This window comes from Balaenoptera acutorostrata, chromosome 2, assembly GCF_949987535.1.
Source record: "Balaenoptera acutorostrata chromosome 2, mBalAcu1.1, whole genome shotgun sequence".
NCBI classification, from domain to species: Eukaryota; Metazoa; Chordata; class Mammalia; order Artiodactyla; family Balaenopteridae; genus Balaenoptera; species Balaenoptera acutorostrata.
The window spans coordinates 126805394-126830365 of NC_080065.1; the positions used below are offsets into that span (position 1 = coordinate 126805394).

The 24972-nt window shown below is 54.0% G+C and overlaps 1 protein-coding gene across 3 annotated transcripts; it reads right to left on the reverse strand.

Moving 5' to 3' along the window:
* Positions 1–44: 44 nt before the first annotated feature.
* ARAP3 (ArfGAP with RhoGAP domain, ankyrin repeat and PH domain 3) lies at positions 45–23362 on the reverse strand. 3 transcript variants are annotated; one of them, XM_057541003.1, is made up of 33 exons: positions 23279–23362; positions 21074–21617; positions 20901–20962; positions 20685–20796; positions 17390–17590; positions 17175–17244; positions 16784–16904; positions 16513–16694; positions 16327–16433; positions 15873–16072; positions 15689–15774; positions 15346–15528; positions 15067–15202; positions 14312–14428; positions 13723–13870; positions 13513–13615; positions 11440–11659; positions 10678–10741; positions 10280–10443; positions 7687–7899; positions 7311–7416; positions 6077–6224; positions 5674–5742; positions 4916–4990; positions 4703–4817; positions 2987–3115; positions 2774–2907; positions 2454–2536; positions 2322–2357; positions 2123–2186; positions 1885–2022; positions 1644–1682; positions 45–1087 (listed from the first exon to the last, which is right to left on the reverse strand). In XM_057541003.1, exons 2-33 carry the CDS (start codon positions 21598–21600, stop codon positions 602–604), a joined length of 4638 nt encoding a protein of 1545 aa, XP_057396986.1. In that variant the 5' UTR covers positions 21601–21617; positions 23279–23362; the 3' UTR covers positions 45–601. The 3 variants fall into 3 exon arrangements, with proteins under 3 accessions (XP_057396986.1, XP_057396987.1, XP_057396988.1); XM_057541004.1 differs by lacking the exon at positions 1644–1682; XM_057541005.1 differs by lacking the exon at positions 5674–5742 and having other exon boundaries at positions 46–1087.
* Between the last annotated feature and the right edge of the window lie 1610 nt (positions 23363–24972).

The window sequence follows — 24972 nt, forward strand, 5'->3', positions numbered from 1 at the left end:
TTGAATAATTGAATGAATGAATGAATGAAGTAAAAAATGGCAGTCTTTTTGTTCCAAGGTTTATTAACAGTGACCCATCCTTTTTGGCTCCTCTTTGCCCCAGTTCCCAGCCCTAATCAACCTCCCCACTCTGGGGCTTCACTGTAGTCTCTGAATGTTGAAGGTGGGGTAGGATAAACTTGGAGATCATTCAAATCTGTGCCTTCCAAATCTTTTTTTGGTTAATGCATAAAACCATTCTTTTCAAACCCAAAATCTCTCACAGAACCCCTACATATCAAATACATAAAGCAGAAGTTGCCCTTCTCGAGGGAAACTATGTGGGGCTTACAGCTCTGAGAAACAGTTTGAGATTCACCATTCTCCTTATTTCAGTTACTTCATGGTACAGGTAAGTCAGCGGAGGCCCAGAGAGGCACCATGACCTGCCTCTCTCTGAGCAGGATGCAGCCTTGGGAGCTCTCGGCCCCGTGCTCCTTCCACAGCACCATACTGGATTCTAGAGTCTTATCAACCAGGGCAAAGGATGCTTCCAGCAGTGTCTGCCATGGGGAGAGCTTGGGTCTTTGGTTACCTACCCCTCAGACTGCTGGTCCCAGGGTCATGTGAGGGGCTGGCTGGGGGGTGAACTGGAAGTGCAGGGAGCTTGGGTGGGGAAGCCAGGTGTCTGTGTCGGAAGGCCACTGGGGCTCGGGGGCTGGGGGCTGGAGGGCTGAGAGGGGCTGCCCAGGCCTACAGTGGTCTCTCCTTTCCTCAGGATGAGGCTGCTGAGCTCCTGGAGCAGCTGCTCCTCCAGGGACCCATGTGACTGGGGGCTGCTCTTTGAAGGGGGCCCCGGAGGGGGCTCAGGTGGTCTCTCCTCCCAGCCCAGGGGGCCTGCTTTGGACAGAGGAGATTGATCAAAGGACCTCTGGCTGGCCAGTGGGGTCTCTGGCTTGGCTGTCCGCTCCGGTGTGATGGAGAAGGAGGTGGAGGTGTCTTCGGTCAGCTCGGGGAAGGCCCCCACTTCCTCATACACCGGCTCCTCGTACACAGGCTCCTCCAGTTCCTCTTGCTCCTCCACAGACCCCTGGGATGACTTCATCGGCTGGATGGGAATGGGGTAACCAGAGGCAGGCACAGAGTTAGAGTTACCAGATTATTAATCGCTAACATTTATTGAGCTCTTCCTCTTTACCAGATGCTGCAAAATACTTTGCATGTATGATGTCAAAAACAACCCTGTATGATGGTTACACTGCAGGTGAGTGAGCTGAGGTAAAACAGGGGCCAGACACTTGAGACACAGAGGGGTTAAAGAAGTTGCCCAAGATCACACAGTTAAGTAAAAGGCGGTGCTGGGGCTTGAACCCAGGTCTGTCTGACTCCAAAATGCATTCACTTAGGCACTTCCCTTCTATTTCTCAGATCCTGTGACCACTTCCCCCTTTCCTCACCGCATCCTACCTTCCCTTGTTTTCCTCATTCCTTTTGGTCCCAATACACTCTCTCTCTCTCTCTCACACACACACACACACACACACACACACACACACACTCAATGATGGTCTGCATCAGGACAAATACAGAGAGCACACCGGCTCAGGCAGCACAGAGGAACACAGGGTTGACAGGCACACAGCGGGAGCAGGCACAGTACTCACAAAGAACATGGACAGGGTCCTCCGGTTGTGAAGTCGCCGCTGGGCACAGGTGGGGTGGGGAGGCAGGGAGAGAGAGACACAGAGACACAGTGAGGCCTGGCAACAGGAGGCAGGGGTAGAGACTGGGGCACAGAGAAGGCAGAGGGGGCACCAGGTTGGCAGGCACGCCACTCCTTCCTGCAGTGTGGCAAGGGCGTGAGCAGGGACCCAGAGTGGTTGGGGCAGGCTAGGGGGACCTCACCAGGGTCTGATTGGCAGAGAGGAGGGTGGCCCCACTGTCATCCCCACGGATGGGCAGCAAAGGCATGGTGCCAAACTTCTGACGGGCGAGGTCAGAGGAGGAACGGCGTCGTAAGACCACTGGCTGCTGGTCATCGTGCTGGAGAGAGGGTGAGGGGATGGCACTGGTGGGCATGGGAGGTGCTGAGGGTTAGTGCTGAGCCCACAGACCTACCCCTCAGCTCTCTCCTTCCCCTCACCTGGGCTTTGAGGATGCTGGTGGCCCAGTCCCACATCTCATCCTCGTCTGTGCAGGACAGGTAGCTGGGGGCGATCAGAGGGGAATCAGCAGGAGGGGAAGGGGTCACAGCTAGAGGGATGGAAGATACAAAAAGCGAGGAGGTAGAGGACAGGGAGCCTGACGGGGCCACAGGAGAAGCCAGGCTGGGAGGTACTCACAGGTGCATCTTCTCCAGGATCAGCGTGAAGCCCCACCTGAGAGGCAGAGGAGAACAGTGATGGGTGATCGGAAAGGCCAGAAGTGTGGCAGCAGGAAGGCTCTAGAAGTGTGGACTGGGGAAAAAAACTCACGGGGTGGGAGGCTTGAACTTCTTGCGGATTCCCAGGTAGACCTTGGCACCCTCCAAAGGCCACTCCCGTTCTGGTTTAGAGCTCTGACAACATGAAGGCAGTCAGTGAGGTTGAGAGGTGAGAGAGAAGGATCGTGGTTAAGGAGGTCAAGAAGTCATGGAAGCACTGGGGTTGTGTGAGGTCAAAGGGTCACAGAAGTCAAAGGGCCAGGGAAGCAATGAGATTGATGAGAACATGGGCTGTGGAGTGACAGGGTCAGTGCAGTCAGGGCTCCTCCCACACGGCCACCCAGCATCCCTCCCTGCTCGCCCAGGGCCCACCTTCTTCTCCTTGAGCAGCAGCAGGCAGCGGCCACGCAGCAGAAAGAACCTCTCCTGGAAGCGGTTTCCCAGCAAGCGGGGCGGTTCTTCCCGACACCGCAACAGGCCCACCCGTGGGCTCTCACGCCGGATACCTGCGCACAGATGGGCAGGGCTAGGTGGAGGGTCCCTGGAAGAGGCCTGGGAGGTGCTGGGCTGAAGCAGGAGGCTTACCTGTGAAGAGGCAGCCGGCATGGGCCAGGGAGACTTTTCTCAAGAGCAGGGAGGCCGAGCAGGGCTCTGGGAGCTGGCACCATTGTAGGGCCTGCTCTAGGACCCTTTCCTTGGGGTGCAGTGGCCGCTCTAAGGGGCAAGATGAGGGTAGGTATCAACCAGATATCGATCCACAGCCTGGAGCCCCCACCTCCTCGCCCACCAGTCACTCATTCATTCATTCGTCCATTCCACCATCCAGCCACAGACATTATTTAGCACTGACAGTGCCAGGTGCTGGGCTGCCCTGGGGATACAGTGGGGAGCATGAGACACATGGCCTGCCTCCACAAAGCCCACAGCCTGGCGAGGGAGCAGAGAATAACAGATAAGCAAATGAGGTAACTAAAGACAAACCATTATTCTGAAAGAAGCAATAAGAAGCTGAGAGAGAGTAACAGGGCAGCTACTGAGATAGGGTGACCAGGCAAAGCCTTTCCGAGGAGGCATTTGAAGATGAGACTCAGAGGCCCTAAGGATTGGGAAGAACAAGCCATGCCGAGATCTGGGGAAGAAGACTTCAGGTGTGACAAAATGCAACACCAAAGGGCCTGAGTTAGGAAAGATGTGCTTGAGGAAGTAAACAGTCAGTGTGGCTCAATCAAAGAGAACACGTTATGTGAGACGAGGTCTGAGAAATAAGCGAGGGCCAAACATTCAGGGTCTTGTGGGCTATAATAAGGGGTTTGAATTTTAAGTTCAATGGGAAGCCATTGGAAGGGTTTAACCATGCGAATAGCATGATGATTTATGCTTGAAATGCTCATTGACTGCTGCGCGGAAAATGGATTGTTGGGGGGCGAGAAGGGAACACTGGCCAGCTATGCCCTTTCCCGGGCTGTACATTTTAGTGGTTAATGCTGGGGAGCAGAAAGATCATGGTGGCTTCAACTAGGTTGGTGGTAACGATGGAGATGGAGAGGTGATAGATTCGAAAAGACTCGAGGTCTAGTTGGCCAGTGGGTATGAAGATGAAGGAAAGGAAGGAGTCCCAGAGGACTCCCAAGTGTCTGGCCTTGATAACTGGGTGAATGCTGGTACACTAACTGAGTTAGGGAAACTAGGAAATGGCTTGGGTGTTTTGTTAGGGGAGGGGACTGGGAATTGAGTTTGGTCTTAGACTTTTTTTTTTTTGGCTGTGCCATGCGGCTTGTGGGATCTCAGTTCCCCAACCAGGGATCGAACCCACAGCCCCTCCAGTGGAGGCGTGGAGTCTTAACCACTGGACTGCCAGGGAAGTCCTGGTCTTAGACGTTTTAAATGTGAGATGTTATAAGATGTACAAGTGGATGTGTCAAGTAGCCAGCTGGATATGTGAGTCCGGAGCTCAGACGAGAGGTCTGGGTCACACATAAACATTTGGGGGCCAGCTTATTAAAGGTATTTAGAGCCATGGGAATGGATGAGCTCATCCAAGGTAAAAATGTAGATAGAGAAAGGAAGAGGGTTGAGGACTGAGCCCTGGGTGCCTCCAGCATTTGGAGCCTGGGCAAAGGAGAAAGAGAAGCCTCCTTTGAGGTGGAAGGGAAACCAAGGTTTTGTGGGGTCCACAAAAGCCAAGAGAGCAGAGAGGACTGAGAAAGAGCAAGTGGACAACTGCATATCTGGTAACACAGAAGTCTTGGTGACTTTCACCCCGCACTACACGTGCACGCACACATGCACGGTCATACTCACCAAGCTCCCCACGCTCTCGAATCTCAAACGTCACCCACAAGTCCATCCCGGCTGCCGTCCCCCGAATCTCCAGTACCTGGTTAGTCAGCTCCTCGGCAGTCAGTGTCGGGGACACCTGGGGTCAGGGCAAGAGCAGAGGACCCGTGCCGGTCAGGCCATTGCCCCTGCCCCCCACCATCCTCTCATCTCCCCTCCTGTCCCCTCAGGACTGACCTTCAGGGTGACACAGTTGTCTGGGAGCTGCTGCTCTATAAAAACCTCCATGATGAGGTCTCCGGCCTGGGACAGCTGAGGGGAGGGGTAAAGAAATCAGGAGGACCCAGACGGTGCAAAGAATCAAGGTCAGAGGACTCCTCAGGTTGCCTCATGAGTGCTTCCCCACCCCACAGACGCCTCCTCCCAACCCTCATTCCAAACATCGCTCAGGTCCTTCAAAGAGAAAAAACTCCAGGCATGGCGGAACTGTGTACAGAGCTTCCCAAGGCAGTGCAGTTGTGCTTGGGAAGACAGGTTTGGAGTCAGACTGTCTGGGTTCCAACTCTGCCACTTGCTACAGTACAACCTTGAATAAGTGACCCTCCAAACCTCAGTTTCTTTGAAAAAATGGGACTACCTACCTCCTGGAGTTGGGTGATGCTAAAGTGAGATTACAGGTGCTTGGAATATAATTAGTCCTCAGCTGTTTGCTACTGTATTTGTTATTATTCTCACCTCTTTGTCTAACTTAGCTAACCCTTCCTTGGATCTCTTACACATGAAACTGAAGTGCTCCTGCCACCCTTTTGTAAAGAATCCTCATGGTGGAATAAATGGAGCAAATCCTAAACCAAACCCCCTCCCCAAAGCACTCCTCTCCTTGGGTTTCCTGTGTCCCAAAGAGCTGAGGGCCAGTGTCCAGAAGCAGAAGGTCACCTTCCTATCCTGATGTCCCCTACTGGCCCACTCGGGAATCTAGGGTCAGGACAAGTTACCTGCACATCCTTCCAAGTGGTGATAAGACTGACCTCCAAGTCAATCTGAGCTACCTGGTCAGGGTCGATCTGTGGGAGAGCCAAAAGGTGTGTGTGTGTGTGTGTGTGTGTGTGTGTGTGCATTGGCGGGGGTGGGGGGGGAGTGGGCTGCCGGGAAAGGAGGGAAGCAGGGAGAGATGTGCAAGACCGGAGCACCTGTAGGAGAGGGTTAGAGGCCAGAAGAGCTAAGAACCAATGGGGCAAGGATGTTAGGAGCATGGTTACAGGAGATCGGGGCCCAGGGCTCTGGGAGGTGGTTCCTGATGCGGAAGGCCTTCAGAAGGCTAGGCTGGGCCTTTGTTAGGGTAAGCAGGATCCAGAGTCCAGGAAGAGGGACTGTAGGTGAGGGGTTGGGAAAGCTTACATCAAACACAGAGATGTAGCCGTCGATGAGTTCCTGCAGCACCCGCACCTCGTGCTCCCCCCGCCCATCCGTCTGGAACACGCTGGGTGCAAATAGCAGGGCCAGGTTCCGCGTGCACATCTGGTTTAGAGCGGCACACTTTTGCACCCTGCGGAGGGGTGTGAGGGTCATGAGGAATGCAGTGAGCTTCCGCTCACTCGTTCATCGACCCCTCCCTTCATTCAGCAAATGGTTATTGAGTCTCTACTGTATGCCAGGCCCTGAGCTAAGCACTTGGGATACGGCAGTGAGTTAGACAAAATCCTGGCTCTAAGAGCTCCCGGTCTAGGGGAGAGACAGACTTATAAATAGGGGTCAGCAAACTTTTTATGTAAGGGGACGGAGAGTAAATATTTTAGGCTTTCAGGCTATACAGTCTGCTGTGTCGGGTGAAAGGAACCATTGAAAATATATAAATGAATGGGCATGACTTTATATTTTATGTACAAAACTTTATTTACAAAAACAAGTAATGGGCTGGATCTGGCCCATAGGCCATAGTTGTCCAGTCCCTGTGATACAGTGTAATCAGTACAACAGAGCTGAGGCTCACCCTGGAATCATTTAAAATTCTGTCTCTCCAATAGACTGGTAAAGGTAGATGTGCATCTTATTCTTCTTTGTGTCTTCAACATTTAATCTTTGCCTGGCATAGAATAATAAATAAAACAAAATAATACTGATTGCTCACCATTTCTGAATGCTTACTACATACATGCCAGGTGCTGTAGTAAGAAGTTGACAAGAATCATCTCATTTAAATCTCATATAACCTATGAGGTGGATACTATTCCTTATACCATCTTCCTGTTACAAATGAGGAAACCGAGGCTCAGAGACAGCAAATAACTTCTCTAAAGCCACACGCTAGGGAATTCCCTGGCGGTCCAGTGGTTAGGACTCTGAGCTTTCACCGCCAAGGGCCCGGGTTCAGTCCCTGGTTGGGGAACTAAAATCCTGCAGGCCGCGCAGTGTGGCCAAAATAAATAAAAAAATAAAGTCATGCGCTAGAATAGTGGAGCCGGATTAAGGCCTAGGTCTGTCTGACTCCAAAGTCCACGTTGTGAACCTTTTATGTTGTGACACCTTCACTTAACAATTATCTGGGGGATAAATATGTGAATGTAAGCCGGGGGTTGGACAGAGGTGATGAAGGGTCAGGGAGGAAGCCTGCAGGGGGTCTCGCTGTACTGACCGATAGAGATGCCCAATGAGGGTGGCCAGCGTGCGGCGGTTGACCCGTGGCAGGCAGCCAATCACTTCTTTGTATTTCTCCAGGCGCTGGTTCTTCTGGGGCAGCTCTAGGGATGGGATGGGGAAGGGTTGGAGAGGGTCAGGGAAGGAAGAGTAGAGGGACTTTTAGAGAAACAAACCCAGGATGGATGTGTTTCTGCCCCCTTCCCACCTTGCCTTGAGCTGAGTCCCTGGGTGATCTTCCAGTGGGGGAGTATTGGGGAAGGGGGCCGCCCAATCCCACAAGGGAGGCTCAGGGATTCTGGTGGGGTGGGTGGAGTTCCTGGTTGGGTCTTGGTTGTCAGTGAGGAGTTCTTAGGGATCTTGGGAGCACCTACCGGCAGCCTCCCTCCAGCGAGGCAGCAACCGAGCAGAGGTCACAGGGTCATCAAGCTCTCGAAAGAAGCGTTTGAGCGTGTCGGTGACATCCTCCACAAAGTGCTCCCCTGGTCGGAGCTTCACTGACCGGGCATCCCGCCGAAACTCAGCCAGGAGCCGCAGGCTGCGGGCACGGGCACCCCCTTTCCGGTATACGCCCTCTAGCCGGAGCCCTGAGAACAGCCGCCATCTCAGCTCACCGCTGCCCGAAGACCCGCCACCACCCACCCAGCACCCTGTCCATCACGCCTCATGGTATGTGGACACTGGAGGTAGGAGGGTCAGAGAGGAAGAAATCGGCCTCTGTGGTCTTGCTTCTCAGGTCCCTGCTCCAGCCCTCGTCGTCAGAAGGTCCTTGCCTAAGCACACCATCACACAGCAGCCCCCTTCACTCTCTCTCTTCCTCTCTCCCCTCACCACTTTGATCTTTAAATAGCACTCTCTGAAATCACATTACACTCAGGCCTCGTTATTCACAGGTTCTATACTTATGAATTCATCTACCTGCTAAAGTTTATTTGGAACCCCCAAATCAGTACTTGTGGCACTTTGCAGTCACTTGTGAACATGCCCAAGCGGAGAAAATTTTGAGTTGCCTGATGGACATGTTTCTAGCTAAGGCCTCATATGGTAAACAAGCGTCATTTCGTGGTATAGTTAAAGTCACATTTTTTGCATCTTGTGCTTCTTTTTTGCAGGGGATTTCACTGTTTAAACTAGCCCCCAAGTGTAGTGCTGAAGTGCTGTCTAGTGTTCGTAAGCACAAGAAGGCTGTGATGTACCTTGTTGAGAAAATACATGTGTCAGATAAACTTTGTTCAGGCATGAGTTGCTGAGTATTGCTGGCTGTGAGGTCAAAATTAACGAATCAACAATTTATATTAAATAAAGTGTCTTTAAAGCAGACTCACAGATACAGAGAACAAACTAGTGGTTACCGGTGAAGAAAAGGAATGGGGGAGGGGCAGTATAGGGTATAAAATAAGCTATCAAGAATATATTGTACAACACAGGGAAGACAGCAAATATTTTAGAATAACTATAAATGGACTATAAACTTCAAAAATTGTGAATCACTATATTGTACCCTTGTAATTTATCTAATATTATACTTCAATAAAAAAATTTGTTTTAAAGATGAAAGCTTGGAACTATACTCAATATCTTATAATAACTACAATGGAAAAGAATATATATATACATATATATAAATATATATATGTATATATATAACTGAATCACTTTGCCATATACTTGAAACTAACACATTCAACATTATGAATTAACTATACTTCAATTTTTAAAAAAAGAGGAAAAGAAAAGATGGAAGCTTAAAAAAAAAGTGTCTTTAAACAGAAACACACATAAAACAAAGTTACATATTGATCAATTAATGAAAATATGACCAGAGCTTCCCAGGAACCTAACCCTGTATTTCCACTGGGGCAACGTTTCAGCATTCATTGATCCAGTATTTTCAGTGACTTTATAGAATATAACTACCGTGAATCACTAGAACTGACTGTATTTGTTTTCTTAATTATTACCCATCTCTCCCACCGGTCTCTAAGCTTCATAGAACCTTCCTTGTTCGTTCACTGCCATATCCCCCGTGTCTGGCACAGGGGAGCAGCTCAATAAACATTTGTTGGATGAAGAGTGGCAGTGCAGGAACTGTGGAGGAGCAGGGAAGAACACCCACACTTTCCCCAGGGCTTTTTCACTGGGCCTCTGACTTCAATCCTCTTATGAACACGAGGGAGGCTGGGAAAGGGATAGGGGTCTAGTGAGTGGGGGAAGTCAGTGCACGAGGCTACTGCCAAGGCGTGGAGAATGTCTTTAGCCACTGACTATCCATTGTCCGTGTAGTAAGCACAACTACTTGTCGGTGCATGGATATGCCTTTTTGCCCTTGACTGTCCTCCTTAGTTTTCTGTGAATTTTCCTTCTCAAGAGCCCAGCCTTCTAAAGAGGGTTTGCGGGGAAAAAAGATTCAACTTAGTCCTTATTTGGGAAAGAAAATAAAACGGAGGCCAAAAACTCACAAAGAATTCTGGGAACCCCTTGCATAGCTGATCCTTTATGGCTGGAAAACCTCCCACACAGAATAACTCTGCTCAGAGCCCCAAGGACTTTGCTGCACAGTGTGGCTCCTGCCTTGTAGCTGCCCCTCTTTGTTCTCCATGGCTCTGCATCTCCAGTCACAGCTCAGTGCCACCCTCGTTCCATGCCCACGCCCCAGTAACAGCTGCCTTGGAACACTCCACTACCTGCCAGGTCCTGCGCTAAATGCTTTACGTGTGTTATCTCACTATCACAACTACCTTGGAAGATGAGACTGTTAGTAGCCCCATTTTAAAGATGAGGGAACTGAGGCTCACAAAAGCAAAGCAGCTTGCCAAGGGTCATACAGTCGTTGCTGTCAGGCTGCAGTCTCCGGAGGCAAAGCTTTTGAAGGCAAATCACACACACACAGGGCAAACACCCGCCCCCCCCCCCCCGCTGTGCCCATGTTCCCCATCCCCCACTCAGTGTCAGCCAGTACCCACTCACCATGCTGAGTGACAAAACTGATGCAGGCATCCACAATGATGGGGATGTCACCCCGGCTCATCTGCTGCTCCTGCAGCCCTGTGCCTCCCCCGCCGGCTGCCCCGGCAATGGCCGCATTCCACGCTGAGAAGTCTAGCCGGCCCTCTGCCTGCAGATACAGTGTCCTGAGACCCAAGAGACCTGAGTCAGAGCCAGCTTCAGGCTAAGAGGCCGAGGAGCACAAGGACCAGACCTCCCAGAGACACCAGCAGGGGGCAACAACACCCAACCCAGACAGGGCCCCTGAACTAGGGAAGTGACTTTGAGGAAGTGGGCAGTGGTCCAGCAGGCCAGGGTGGAGGGTGTGAGCTGTGCTCTAGAAAGGGGGGCCCAGAGTCAAGGGTAGCGGCAAGACTTACCTTCCTGTCTCCACCAGAACCAAATGCTCTTTCTTGTCTGGGGTGTCAGTGGCTGAGACCACACCTGGGAGGAGAATTATTGGACATTATCATCATCATCGTCTTCATCATAGTGACTAACATTTATTAAGTATTTAAGGTATGTAGGTTCCATGCTAGGAGCCTTACAAACAATACTGCAGTAAATCCTGTGAGTTACATATTGTTATCCCCATTTCACAGGTGACACATAAGCTCAGAGAGGTTAAGTAACTTGCCTCAGATTACCTGCTATAAAATAGAATTCAAGTTTGTCTCCAAAACCTCAAACCACTATCCTACACTGTTCCTCTTTTAGGAGGAAATAAGAATTCCCAGCCCCTTCTCCCAGTTCCCAACAAGCAAGCAACTCCAAATAATGATAATAGCAATAACATTTATAACAAATAACATTTATTGAACACCTACAAGATGCCTCCTGCCAGGCTCTGTGATAAGTGTTTTACATGCATTGCCTTATTTGAAACTCATTACAACCCTAATATTGTGCCTGTTGTGAAGATGAGGCAACTAAAGCACAGAGAGGTTAAGTAACTTGTCCAAGGTCACACAGCCAGGAAGTGATGGAGGTGGGGGTCTAAATCTGGGCAATTTGACACCAGAACTTGTGCCTGAATCCACTATTCCTGCTGTCTCCCATAGGGACCCCCAAATAGATGAAGGTCCACTACCCACCCTAACCCCCCATAGCCGCCCTTCATCCCTGCCCCCAGCCCTGCTCACTGATCTCCTGTAGCCGGCGCAGATGAACCATGTCCTCGGGGGCTGGGGGGCCAGGGCCCGATGCTGGGCACAGGAAGAGGTGATCTCCACGAAGAAGTCCGAACCCAGACAGCCAGAGGCCAGGGGCCAGGGCAGTATGGGAAGGGGACCGCAGCCACAGGCGGCCCAGCCGCAGCAGCCCAGGGCCCAGCAGCTGGTGACAGCTCAGTGGGGAGAACCACTGTGAGGTGGCAGGAGGACAAGGGGAGAGAGGAAAATGGGGAAAGAGACAAGGGGTGGGGGAGAGAAGTAAGAGTGAGAGGGATAGGGAAAGGCAGAGAAAGACATGGAGAGAAAGCCAAGGAAACAGGAATGAAAGGGATGGTGAGAGAGTGAAGGAAAGACCGGTGAAGGAGACAGGAGATGGATGGAGAAAAACAAGAAAGAAATGCAATTCAATTTGATTTGCTCCAGCCAACCCAGAGAAGACCCCTGTGTGGCAGGCAGCCTTATGCCCTTAATTGGGATGTAGGGGAAGACAGAATGGGTAGCTACATGCTGTAACCGAAGAGTCACGAGGCCCCGGGAAGTCCCACCCCCTTGGGGCCGGGCAGAGGCTTCATGGAGAAAGGACTATTCGAGGTGAACCTCAAAGCAGTGCTTCTCAAGCTATTTGCGGTGAAGGAACAGGGAGTTTTAAAAAAATTTTCCAATCTGTCACTAACCAACACTTTCATTAAAAAGCAACAAAACGAATTACTAGAAAAATGAAATGAGAAGAGAAAGACATACAAAATAAGCCCCCAATTTTTAAAATTAGATTGCACACATAAGATCACTCTGTCAAATTGCTATGAAAGACTCTAAATGCTGACTCAAGCCCTGTACTTAAGCTGTCATGGGCCATAACAGAGTCCCTGGGCCAGGATGGGTTAACAGACCACACTTAGGGTAGCACTGCCTTAAAGGATGGGCTAGATTTTTGGAAAGTAGATAATAAGAAGAGACTTGGACCTGGCTGGGAGGGCCATGACAGAGCCCTTAGAGGATATGGAGATAACTTCTTGGTGTGAGGAGTTACAGGCACACCAGGAGAGTGGGGTCAGAAGCCAAAGCAGGGGAGCATTTCCCACAGAGGAGTGTGAGATGCAGAGACTACCTGGTGAGGCCAGAAGGAGGCCCTTGGACTTTACCAAGGGCAAGTCACCAGCCACCTGCAGGGTAGCAGCTCAGAAGAGTATGGCAGAGCGGGGCGGCCACAAGGGGTTAAGGAGGAACTGCAGGCTGCCAGAGCACACAACTTTCTAAGGAGTTGTCAGGAGGGCGCCAGGATGATGAGTTGAAGGTGGAGCAGGGCTGGGGGAAAAGCTGTTTAAGGATGGGAGCGATTGTCATCACCATTGCCATTACTACTTCAACACCCACAGGTGGAGGGCTTGCTGCATGCCGGGCAGTGTAGGCCTCGTGTGTCACTTAATCCTCAACACTAGGGGGTGGGGTCTTTTACACCACTCTACTCATATGGAAGAGCTCACATGTGAGAGTTGGAGCACTCAAATCCCAGGATATCTGACTATTGCGCCTGAACTTTTAATGCCACAGAGGGGGTGCAGGGTGGAGAGAGAGTGGCTTGCCTGGGAATGGAGAAGGTGGAACAGATGAAGGCAGCTTTGCCTGTGGACTTGGAGATCTGAGTGTTGGGGGAAGGGAGTGGGAGTCAGAGGCAGCCTCTCTGTGGGAAGAGGCCCAGCACAGTGAGGTTTGGCCCATGAGCTTAGGAGACAGAGGCCTGATTTTCGTCCTGTGCTCTGCTGCCTCCTAGCTCTGTGACCTTGACCACATGACTTCATAACCTCTGAGTTCTTTAGGTGTGAAGTGTTAATAATCCTTACCTCTGAGGGTTGTTGTGAAATTTAACTGAGACATTGAGTGGGCAGCGTTTAACACAGGGCCTGGTACAGAATAAGCGCTCAGTCAACCTTAGCTGTTAGTGGAAGGGGTAGGAGTGGCTTTAGGAATAAGAGAGGACAGGATGCGGGCAGGTGGGGACAGGGAAACCATGAGCTGTCAGGGAGGGGGTCTCGGCTATCTCACCTTGCCCACGGCGCTGGTCCAGGCCTCCAGACTGTCAGCTCCATCTGTGCCAAAATGCTGGATCCTCCCCCCAGTGAGGATGAGCTCAAAGGAAAAGGGGAACCTGGAGAGAAGATGAGGTCCGGGAGGAGAATGGGGGTGAGTGAGGGGGCTGGCAGGCTCAGGCTCAGGAAGGGAAAAGGGGAGTTCAGGGAACATGGCAGGTGTTACCTGTCGAGGTCACTTGGGTCAGTGGGTGGGGGGTTCACACCCAGACATACGACATCCTGGGGCTGGATGAGGTTGAGGGGTTCAGGGCTGCTTTCTGACACAAACATTTCCAGAGCCGCACCCAGCACGCACCACAGTCGTGGGGGAGCTAAGAAGGAAACTGATGGTCAGCAGGTGGCTGACCTCTGTCCCCACTGTCAGAATTCCCATTTACCAGATATTTATTCTATGCCAAGCCCTCTGCCTGTGTATGATCTCACGTAATCTTCACGGCTCTATGAGGTGGGTTTTATATTCACTCCTGTTTTGCAGAAGGAGGAACTAAGGCTCAGAATTTGAGTAGCTTGCCCAAGTCACATGGGTAGAAAGTAGCAGAGTTGGGATTTGACTCCCACAGTCTGACTTCAAAGCACAGCCTCTCAACCATCACCCAATGCTGCCACCTGCCATGGTCCCTCTCTGACTCCCAGCACCCAGCCCACTCCAAGGCATGTCCCATCCCCGTCCTCTCCTCCCTGTCCCTCTATGGAACACCCGTGCCCATCCTGGTTTCTGCCCACCTCCTCGCGTCCCTTGGCTCCCTTCTCACCATCTCGGCCCCTGCGAGGGGGTGGCGGTCCAGCTTTGTTGCTAATGGGACCACAGTACAGGAAGCTGCTGTAAGTGGCAGGCACCACCACCTCATTATACACGCCAGGGGAGGGGTCTGCAAGGGGAAGGAGAAGTGGTCAGGTCAAGCCAGTGTAATGGGAGGGCCTGACCTCCTTGGGAAGGGATTGAATCAAGCAAGACAGTGGGACCCAACTCCACTGGCAACATGGCCAAGTAGAGCCCAGTGGGGACGCCTCACCACCTAGATTAGAAAAGAGGGTGGCAGGGAGTGACGAGGCTTCTAAGCCAGCCCTTGCCCACTATCTGTCCCCACCAGCCAGTCAACAACAAGTCAGCTCTGGGTGGAGGCCTCAGAGCATGGGCCATCCTGTAAGTGTCTTGGCCCCCTTTGGCATGACTACTGGAGACCAGCCTCTATAATATGACCATATCTATGATCAGACTACCCCTGGGGAGGTGGGACCTGGCCTACTGGTTGATCCCATCAGGGGTAGGCCAGCACTAACACCTCAAACCTCCAGATCCACTCCAGACGGTGGTCATTTCATAACATCAAGAACTAGGACCTGGAGGACCTGGAGGGTTGGGAAACTGCCCAGGCTGGACCACTGTGATGGGCTGGGTGAGAGGTAATTGCCCCTCCCCCTCCCCCCGCCCCCCCGGAAGAACCACGGCTCAGGTCGGGGCTGAGAGTTCTTGCAGGGAGAGAGAGGAGGCATTTGTGGGGATTACCTGCGGGCAGGAGACCAGGGAAGCTGCCATCGAGGGCTGGGGGGGACCAGGGCTCCTCTCCCTCAAAAGCCTCGACACAGAGCAGCTGGGTCATGTTCTTTAGCAGGTTGGGTCCTGCCACAGCTGCACATAGTGCCTACAGGGAGAAACCCCAAGACGCAACCTGAGAGCCCTGGGCTCAGTCCTCCTGTCACCTAAAACAGCCCACACTGCAAGTTTAGGCATTCAACTCAGAGACTGCTTTCCCCCCTCCCCATCAGCCCCGGCCCTCCCTCCTACCTGGAGAAGCTGGTTATGATCTGGATACTGAGGGTGGGGTTTCCGGAAGAGACCTAGCCGGTACTTCCGGGAGATGAACTCTCCCCGAGGGCCAGGGGTGGTATCTGGATGCAGCCCTTCACCTGGGGGTAGTGCCCCTGCCCAGAAGCGGTTGGCACGATCATTTCCCAGGACAATGAACAACTGTAGGATGACAAGGGGCACAGGCAAGTGACAGGAACTCAAGAGTCCCCAGACATTCCAATCCTGCCGCAAGCAGGACCCAAGGCCTTTTCTGCATGCTCTCCTTCCATCCCCACCCCCGGCCCCCCACACACACTTTCTTCCTCTTCAGACTCCTCACCTGCACTATCTCATTACTCCAGACACTTGTGTCCAGCTTCAGGCTCTGCACCTTGGAGATCCCAGAACCCAGGGCCCGGTGCTGACCTGTTAGGGTGTGAAGGGCATGTGGCAGGGGCACCCTGAGCCCTCCTGCCCCCAACTCCCTCCTTCTCCCCATTTCAGCTACAGGCTCCAGCCCTCACCTGCGCACTGCTTGCAGATGACCACCCCCAGGTTGACCGCGGCCCAGTCCGGGCGGGAGGCCTCACAGTCCGCACAGTGCCGGTTTGCCCGATTGGACCAGATCTTCTCAGCCACCTCGTAGTCAGACAGGGTCTCGGTTACTGCTTCCTGCAGAGCGGCCGCCCAGCTCTGCCGAGCCCCCCCAGACTCGGCTGTGAAGCTGAGGGGTGGACAGCCAGTCCGTGGGCATGGACACCCCCCCCCCGACCTGTTCCATCCCCCTGGCCACATGTGGGCCACCACCAGCCACAAGTGGGCCAGCCCAGACCCTCCTGACATCCTTGACCCTGTTCCCTGGCCTCCTGTCAGTGCACGCCCACTGAATCCTACTGAGGAGGCCCCAGGTCCTCTGCACCCCTGTGCCTCCATCAATGTCTCTCCCCGAGCCTTGCCTCCTGCCAGTCTGGGCCCCACCTGAAGCAGCGATGCGGTGTGAGCAGGTCGAAGCTGCGACTCTTGGTCTCCCGGACACTGCAGCCTTGCAGTTCAATGAAGCAGATCCCGATGCCCAGAGAGAAGGCCTGGCAGGGTCGGGGGCAGGCACAGTGAGGCCAGAATGGGCTAGGTGAGGCCCCTCGGCCCCAGCCCGGCCCTCCTCACCTGCTCACTCTTGTACAGGGCCAGCTCTCCAGGGCTCAGCGCAGCAAACACCTTGGCCTTGTGCCCACGCAGCTCCAGCATGCCCGTGCGAAGGGGTCGGGGCTGCGGGGGCCGGGGGTGGCCCAGGAGGCGCTGCTCCTTCAAGCAGGATTGCACCGTGGAGCACCACGTGTCCCGCTGAGCTGGCGGGGGATGGGGAAGTGGGTCAGCCGGCTGTGTGCTCACCTGGCCTCCCCAGCCCTGCCCTGGCCCAGAAGGCCCTGGCCCTCACCCTCGCTCTCTGTGCGGAACACGAACACCCTCTGGCCGGTGATGACCTGGAACTTGTTGTCCTTGCTGCTGCGGGTCATCTCGATGGCTGTCAGAGGGATCACACCCTTGGGGAAGGGGTCCTGGAGGGACAGACCATTGGCCCATGGGGACAGGAACTCAGCCATGTGCGCTGACCCTGGGGGGGCCAGTGCCAACTTTTAATGAGATCAGCACTCATTCCGCAAGCAGTGGGGTACAGCTGCTAACCTAGCTCCTTTAGATGCTGACATCAGTCATGCGGTGCCTGCCTCCCCACCAGGGGGGGATTGGCCTTCCAATCCTGGGCCTCCCTCAGCCCTCCCTCTCCCTCTCCCTTTCCCCAGGCCCCATGTAGCATCTCCCAGACCTACCTTATCACTGCCAAAGTACATCAGACTCCTCCCATTGAACTGCACAAAGCGCCTCTGGAAGACGTAGTTTCTGGGGAAGGCAGGGGCCGAGATCAGTAAGTGGTGGAAGCTGCATCCCGGGGCGTCCGAGGAGCTGGGAGCACTTGGGACCTGACCTCCACCACCACCACGCAGCCTCCCGCGCCCCCCTCCCCTTCCCTTCCCAGCAGCCCCACCCCTGAGGGGAGAGCTTGTCTAGCCAGCCACTGAGCAGGGGCATGGGGCGGTCTGCCGTGGAGGAGAAGCTGGCATAGGGTGAAATGAGGTCATCGTTGGTCTCCGTGTCCAGGGCAGGCAGTGAGAGGGTGGAATCCCCCGGCAGCTCAAGGCTGGCATAGCCAGCATCCTCTCGTGCCTCCAGATCCTGCCTGCTGAGCCTTGTGGGGGCCAAGACAGAGAGGGACACACATTAGACCCAGTTCCCTGGACAGCCCCACCCTCAGCGCCTAGTGGAATGCCTGGCAGGTACTGGATCTGCTTTTCAAAGAAGGGAACAGGGAGGTTGAGAACCCAAAACACTAGCATGGAGCTTCTTCCCCGAGCACACCTGGACTTTGCATTTGAAAAATTTCAGCCCTTCGCCTCTGCCATTAGGGTTACTTGGCGGAAAATTTGGGGAAGGGCTGAGTAGATGGCTTTCTGCCACAGTTGCCCATATCTCATCAATAAGCCTGACTGGTTCTTTCTCCAGAAAGTTCTTGCCTTTCTCTCCCGGCACCAAGCTCCCATCAGTTCTCACTGAGGTGAAGGGAATCGCCTAACTGGTCACCTGCTTCCACTCGCACCCTCCCACCAAACATCCGTTCTCCCACTGACGCCAGAGTGCTCTTTTAAGAATGCAGATGAGAGCATTTCACTCACCAGCATGAACCTCTACAATGACTTCCCATTTGCACTTAGGATAAACTGAAATTCCTTACCAGGGGCTGCAAGACTTTGTACAGTGAGACCCGTGGCAACTCCCCTGACCTCACCCTGTATCGCCCTCACCTTGCTTACTACGGTCCAGCCACATTCTCTTCCCCAGGTCGGAGCCTTTGCACATGGTGTCCCCTCTGCCTAGAGCACGCTTCCCTGGGCTGCTTCTTCTCATCCTTCAGGTGTTCCTTCTCAGAAAGTCCTCTATTATTCTCTATCACTTTCCAGTGGTTCCTTACCTCAGCTGCACAGAATCACTTGGGAAACTTAAAAATACCTGTATGTGAGCCCCACACCAGACACTTAAATTTGAGTCTCTGGGAATGAGGCCCAGGCATCTGTTGTTTAAGAAGTTCCCCAGGATGTAGTGCAGCTGAGGTTGAGAACCTCTACTCTACCCCATTTGTCTCCTACTTCACTGAGAAACTGACGCAATCAGACCAGAACCCCTGCAGACTCCCAGCGCCTCATCTGCCCCATTCCACACACACACTGCCTTCCTCCTGGTACTGTAATAAATAGCCCTGTCTAAAGCCGGTCCGTCCTCTGGGCACTTGATCCTAGTCCCCTCACCTACACAAGGACATCGCTCCAGACTTTCTCCCTTTTCTCTCCCCTACAGCAGCTAGTTTTCCCTCTCTACCAGGTCATCCCTATTCACCTATGGACATACGTAGCATTCTATGCTATAAAAACCCCCTTCTTGACTCCACTTCTACTCTCAGTAACCACTCCAACTCTCTGCTCTTCTTTGCAGAAAAACTCCTCAAAAATGTTGTCTTCACATTTCCAACTCCTCTCCTTCCGTTCTCTCTTGAGCCCACTCTGATCAAGCTTTCACCCTCAGCACTTGTCAAGGTCCCGAGTGACCTCCATGTTGCCAGTTCCAGAGGTCAATTCTCAGTCATCAACTTACCCAACCTCTCAGCAGCATTTGACATAGCTGACCTCTCCCTCCTTCTTGTACATTTTCTTCACTTAGCTCCTGTGGCATCAACTTCTCCTGATTTTCCCTCTGCTTCACTAACCATTTCTTTTCAGCCTGTTTTGCTGATTGTTCTTTTTCTCCCAAACCTCTTGATACTGGAGTGTACTTGGTTCTCTGCTCTATCAACACTCACTCACAGCTACATATACCCATCTAAATGCTGACAACTCACAAATCTGGATCTGCAGCTCGGACCTCTTCCCCGAACTCCAGACTTGTATATCCAATGGCCTATTTGCCACCTCTTCTTGGGTGTATAGTACACACCTCAAATTCAACACATCTAAAACTGAGCTCCTAATCTGCCCCCCACCTACCTCTGCTTTATGCCCAGTCTTCCCCATCTCAGACCATGGCAACTCCAGGGACTTTCAGTTGCTCAGAACAGTGCTGTGGAACTAAATCTTTGAAATGTGGTTGTTTCATAGTTACAGCACAGCTCACACCAGACTAGCCACGTTTCATGCGTTCAGTAGCCACGCTTGGTTACCGGCCACCACAACGGACAGTGCAGGCTCAGACCGAAACCCCTGAAGTCATTCCCGACTGCTCTTTTCTCTCACACCTCAATTTACCAGGACGGTTCGCCTTCAAAATACAACCCAAACCAACCACTTCTCACCATCTCCACTCCCATCACGCTAGCCTGAGATGTCTCACCTAGATCACTGCAAGACCCTCCTAACTAGTCTCTCTGCTTCTGCTTTTGCCCCCTACAGACCATTCCCAACACAGCAACCAGAGGGATTCTTAAAATGTAAGTCAAAGCCCTTCCGATGGCTGCCTTCCCATTTCATTTAGAGTAAAAGCAAGTCCCTACAAGGTCCTACCCATCTGGCTCCTTTTACCTCTCTGACGGCAGCGTCTCCCCCAACTCTTCCCACCCTGCCCCACTCTGACCCAGCCCGGCCGACCCCATCATCGCTCCTGGATCCCCCTGGGCAACTGGCCTCCTTAAAGCCTCTATTCTGGCCACTCTTCCCGCCTGCAACACTCTTCTCCTAGAATAGGGCTAACTCCGTCACCTCCTTCAAGGTTTGGCTCGAATGTCATCCTCTTAATAATGGCAACTCTTAATGAAAAACTGCAGTCCACTCCCCACCTCACTCCATCCCAGCCCTCTTACCCGGTTCGATTTTTTCCACGGCACTTATCACCTTTTAACGTATGGTGTAGCTCATTTATTATATCTGTTGTTAATTAACTATCTCCCCACAAGGGCAGGGATTTCTGATCTATCCCAAGTATCTACAACGATATCCGGCATTCAGTAGGTGCTCAATAAAGATAGTTAAATGAAGGAATGAAAGGCACTTCTCCCTATTTTAAATCATATATCCATTTCTTTGTCTACCTGTTTTATTTCCTGTCTGTCCCCACTGAGTCACAAGCTCCCTAATGGGGGACTGGGTCTGTCATATTCATCCTGTAGCTCAAGAACCCGGCTGGCACACAGTGGACACTCAATGCACATTTGACAAATAACGGCAAACACGGCCACCACCAGCTCAACCGCTCCTCAAGCGGCCCCTCTTCCTGCCATCATCATGCTATGGACCACTCACCTGTGTTCAGCCCTTTCCTGACAGATAACTCTGCCTTCTCTTCTGTCGGGGACCCCTGGAACCCCTACAGGCTGGACACCATAGTACAGGCAACCAGGGTCCATGATGTGCACTGGCAGGAGGAAAATGGGGGAGACAGGGAAGAGGTCAGGTGAGAGTGTCTGAGGTCCTGAAGGGCACTGCCCCTCTTCCCCCAACCCATGATAACCCACCTACCTGTGCCCGTTGCAGGCCTGAGGGCAGGAGTGGGGGCAGTTGTCTGGGAGCTGTCTGGGGCCCTTAGGGGAAAGGTCTAGTGTCATTAAAGGAAAGAGAAGGAAGGACAAGCCCTCATGCCCTGTTCCTCCCTGCCCCCAGCATGGGATCCCCAGGGAGCCAACTCCACTCACATGTCCTGAGCTGTCTGTGCCCCGCCTCTTAAGTCCAAGCCGAAGTAGATGGCATTGGGCATCATCTCCACAGTATTCAAGGCTGAAGGCTGCTCAGAGGAGGACCTCTGAGGGACAGGAGGGGACCTCGGGCTGGGCTCTGGGCTCTTGGATGCTTCTGGTCTCCAGAGAGCTGGACTCAACCCAGGCCTCTGGGTGGTGGTGGAGCCACTGAGCCCACCAAATACCGTCCTGGGCTTAGGCACAGGCTTTGGGGGCTGTGCTTGGGGGGCTGGGCTGGGCGATGGCTCCATGGCGCTTTCCAGTTGGGGATCCGGGGAGCCCTCTGCCGTGCCTGCCTGCAGCAGGCGCAGAATGCGTTTCCGATGCCCTGTGGCGTTGATGCCCAATTTTCTCAGTTCCTCGTGGCCCAGGCCCCGGGCTGCACCCGCTGTAGCCAGGCCATGCCGCCGGAACACGTCTGCATACTGCTCCAGGTGCACCGTGGCCAGCCACACAGCGATGTCCAGGTCCTGAGGGGCAGCCATGGGGGCTCAGGCCATTGCTGGGGGGAGGGGCAGGGTGAAGGGAGGGCTCAGGCTGAGATTCCCCCTCCCTGTCCCAAAGTCTGAGGCCTGGACAGGGGTACCAGACGCCAGTCTTCCTCCAAAGAAGAATGACCAGAGGCCTGTAATCCGGGGGGCAGAGCCATCCGAGAACATGCTTTCTCATTGCAGGTAAACCCCTTCATTTGCAGATGAGGAAACTGAGGCCCAGGGAGGGGAAGAGGCTTGCCCAGGGCTCACAGCAAGTTGGCTTATCGATGGCAGTGTTGGTCCCTTAGCTCCTGCCCACCCTGTGTCTGGGTCAAAGCTCTGCCTCTGCATTACTGCACGTTCAACTAAGTAAGTCTGGGACAAGAGGCCGGAACCCTGCCCCTGCAGGGTGAAGGGGGATGGTGGGGAGGAAGGGCCCATGATGTGCCCTAATCCTGCTGTGGCATAGAGTGGGGATAGGGCAGCTGTGGCACAAGAGGAGAGCGGAGATGCAGATCCCACTCCCACTGGTTTCCAGAGCTGAGGTACAGGCTCGGGCCATCCTAATCCTGGACGTTCCCAGTTCCCCCTCCCCTTCCACCTATTGTCTCTGCTCAGACTTCCTTCCTGTCCCTCTGGCTCTGGCTGCCCCCACATCCTGCCTCCCTTGGTCAGGCTGCCCAGAGAGCTCTAAGCAGTACCAACATCTGAGCAGAGGCCACTTGGGGAGTGAGGATGGGGCAGAGAACTGAGTCAGAGAGATGAGGGACCAGGGGTACACCAGGGTCTTCACTCTGAAGCATCTTCTCACATACGTGTGTGCAAACAGGGGCACCCACTCTGCAGGAACTCACAATGTGAAATGACATCCCCCTACCTCTGCTTTCTCCAAGTCTTCCTTCTCTGAGCCTTCCTTTGCCCTGCCCATGCCTTTGGACTCAGGTCTCTGAGGCTCTGTCCCATTCCACCAGCCTGACCCTGACCCTGACCCTGCTCTATTACCTAGACCTACCTTGGATTCTGTCTCCCTGAGTTTTATCTCTACCCTGTCCCTGTCCCTACCCCACTCCATCTCCATCTCCATCTCTACCTCTAAATCCATCTTGGTCCCTCTCCTTGTTTTGCTCTCTGTCATTAAGCTTCTCCCTGCCTCCGTCTCCAATTTTAACTAGATCTTCAGTTTCATCTGTGTCTCTGGCTACATGAAACTGGCTTTAGGTTTCTGTCTCTGCCTCTGCCCTGACGGCTCTCTCCCAGTTTCTCTCCTGCGGGGTCCCGGCCAGGACTCCCTCTCGCCCCAGCATCAGCTCTGGCCTCTCTCTGCCTCTCTGTGGCCGAGCCCCCTCCCCAAGCTAGGGCCGGGGTGCTGCGTCTCCCGCCCTGACTCAGAGTCCAGTTTCCCGGTGACTCAGGCCCGACTCGAGGGCATGGGACTGGGAACTAGGAGGTGCGCGGAGCAGGAGTGCGGGGGGGCGGGCCAGGCCGAGCGGAGCAGCTCCGGCTACGACGAGGGAGGGGGCAAGGAGGGAGGGGGCAGAGGCCGGCAACCGGAGGGAGGGGCGGTCACGGCGGGGAGGGGGAGAGGGGAGGGCCCCCGGCGCGGAGCGGGCCGGGGATCCCACGAACGCTCTCGAGGAGGTGATGGGGAGGAGTCTGGGAGGCAGGGGCCCGGGAGCGCGGGGGTCCTCACCTCACTAAGCGGCTGCAGTCGGCTCCCAGGTGCCCGACGCGCTGCCGGAGGCTCCGGGTCCTGCCGCGCCGGCCCCGCCTCCCCTCAGCCCTCCCCTGACGGGGCCCAGCCCCGCCCCGCTCGTCGGTTCCCTCGGCGGGGCGCCGGCCACTCCTTGTGCAAGCGGCGGCCTCCAAAAGATTCGGGCTCCTTACCCAACCGCTGCGCTTATCTCGCAGCCTGGCTAGCTCAGCCCCTTTAGGGGCCAAGAAAGGGGGGGACCGGAACAGGGCTGGAGTCCGAGACAGCCTTAGAGAGCAGGACAAAAAGGCAGAGACCACACGGAGATGGGGACAGGGGTAGAACCAGAGAGAGGAGAGTGCTGCGGGGGGCAGCTTTGCATGCCCTCTGCTGTTCCCTCCCCGTCCGGCCGAAAGGGGAGGGAAAAGAATAGGGCCTTAAGTCCCCAGGGCATCTCTCCCACGCCCCGCAGGGTGGCTGGACTCTGGTACCCAGTTAATGGGGGAACAGAAGCTGATATCCACAAGTCACGGATATCCACAGCCTTCCAAGCTGGCGAACCTTCAGGAGCCCAGCCTTATGACCTGGGGGAAAGAGGCAGAGGCCCAGCGGAGGAGTCCCCGACTGCTTCTCCCTCTCCAAGGGCCTGGTCTAGGTTTCTTCCCAGAGATGAAGGTCAGGTTTCGGGGCTGCCTTTTTGAAGATAAGGCTGGTGCCCTGTAAGCACGGTGACCCGGCGAGCAGCCTTTGCATCCTGGGGCGAAGCCCCTTCTCCCCACCCTCCCACTGCAGTTTTTGTGTGTGTGTGGTGAGGGGGGGCGGGAGAGGGGTCCCTGAGGAGAAACGGCTCCTCTCCCCTCTCGGGATCTTGCCTGGAGCCTTAACCTTAGAGCCTGTCCCCCAGAGCCTGAGGCGCTTCCCCCTCCGAATGGGGCTGGCCTTTAGCTGTGTGTGGCGTTGGGGGGCGGGGTAGGGGCGCCCGCTGGCCGGGCTGTGCTTTCCTGTTTGTATGAGAGGAAGTTGGCTGTGAGTCAGCAGACACAAGAACCGTCAGTAGCTAGGGGAAGACCCCTGCCTGAGGGGAAGGTGAAGGGAATGTGGGGAAGTGGTCCCCGCCTCTCCCAGCTGCCCCAGCTTGGAAGGGGACTGCCATTTTCAGCCTCCTGGAGCCCTTCTAGCTGAGAAAGAGAATGATAATAATACTTAAAATGGCCATAATAATGGCTACCAGTTATTGAAAGCCGACTATGTCCCAGGCCCTATGCAAACATTGCTTTGCAAAGTTTGATTCATTCTCACGGCAACCCTTAAGATAGGGAATTTTATCACCTCCACTTTACAGATAAGGAGACAGTTTTCTGGATGTCTTTGTTCTGGAGGGTTAACTGTGGTGGGGGGGGGCGGTGGGCGGTGCGGGGCAGGAGAATGCTCCTCATAGACCTCCAACTATAAGGAGTGCAAATTGACCAAGGGCCTCAGCTGCTTCTCTCCAAAATCCATCAGCTCCTACTCTAAGGCCAGCTTCCCACTGGGCCGCTCCCAGCCAATGACCAAGCTCAGCAGAGACCCTAAGGCAGGCCTAGCCCTGGGAGACAGGGGGCTCCTCTCACAGCTGACATTGACTCGAGAATTCCCCCATGGGCTTGCGGAACTTTCCTTCTTCTGCATAAGTGGTCTAGGATATTTCCTCTTAC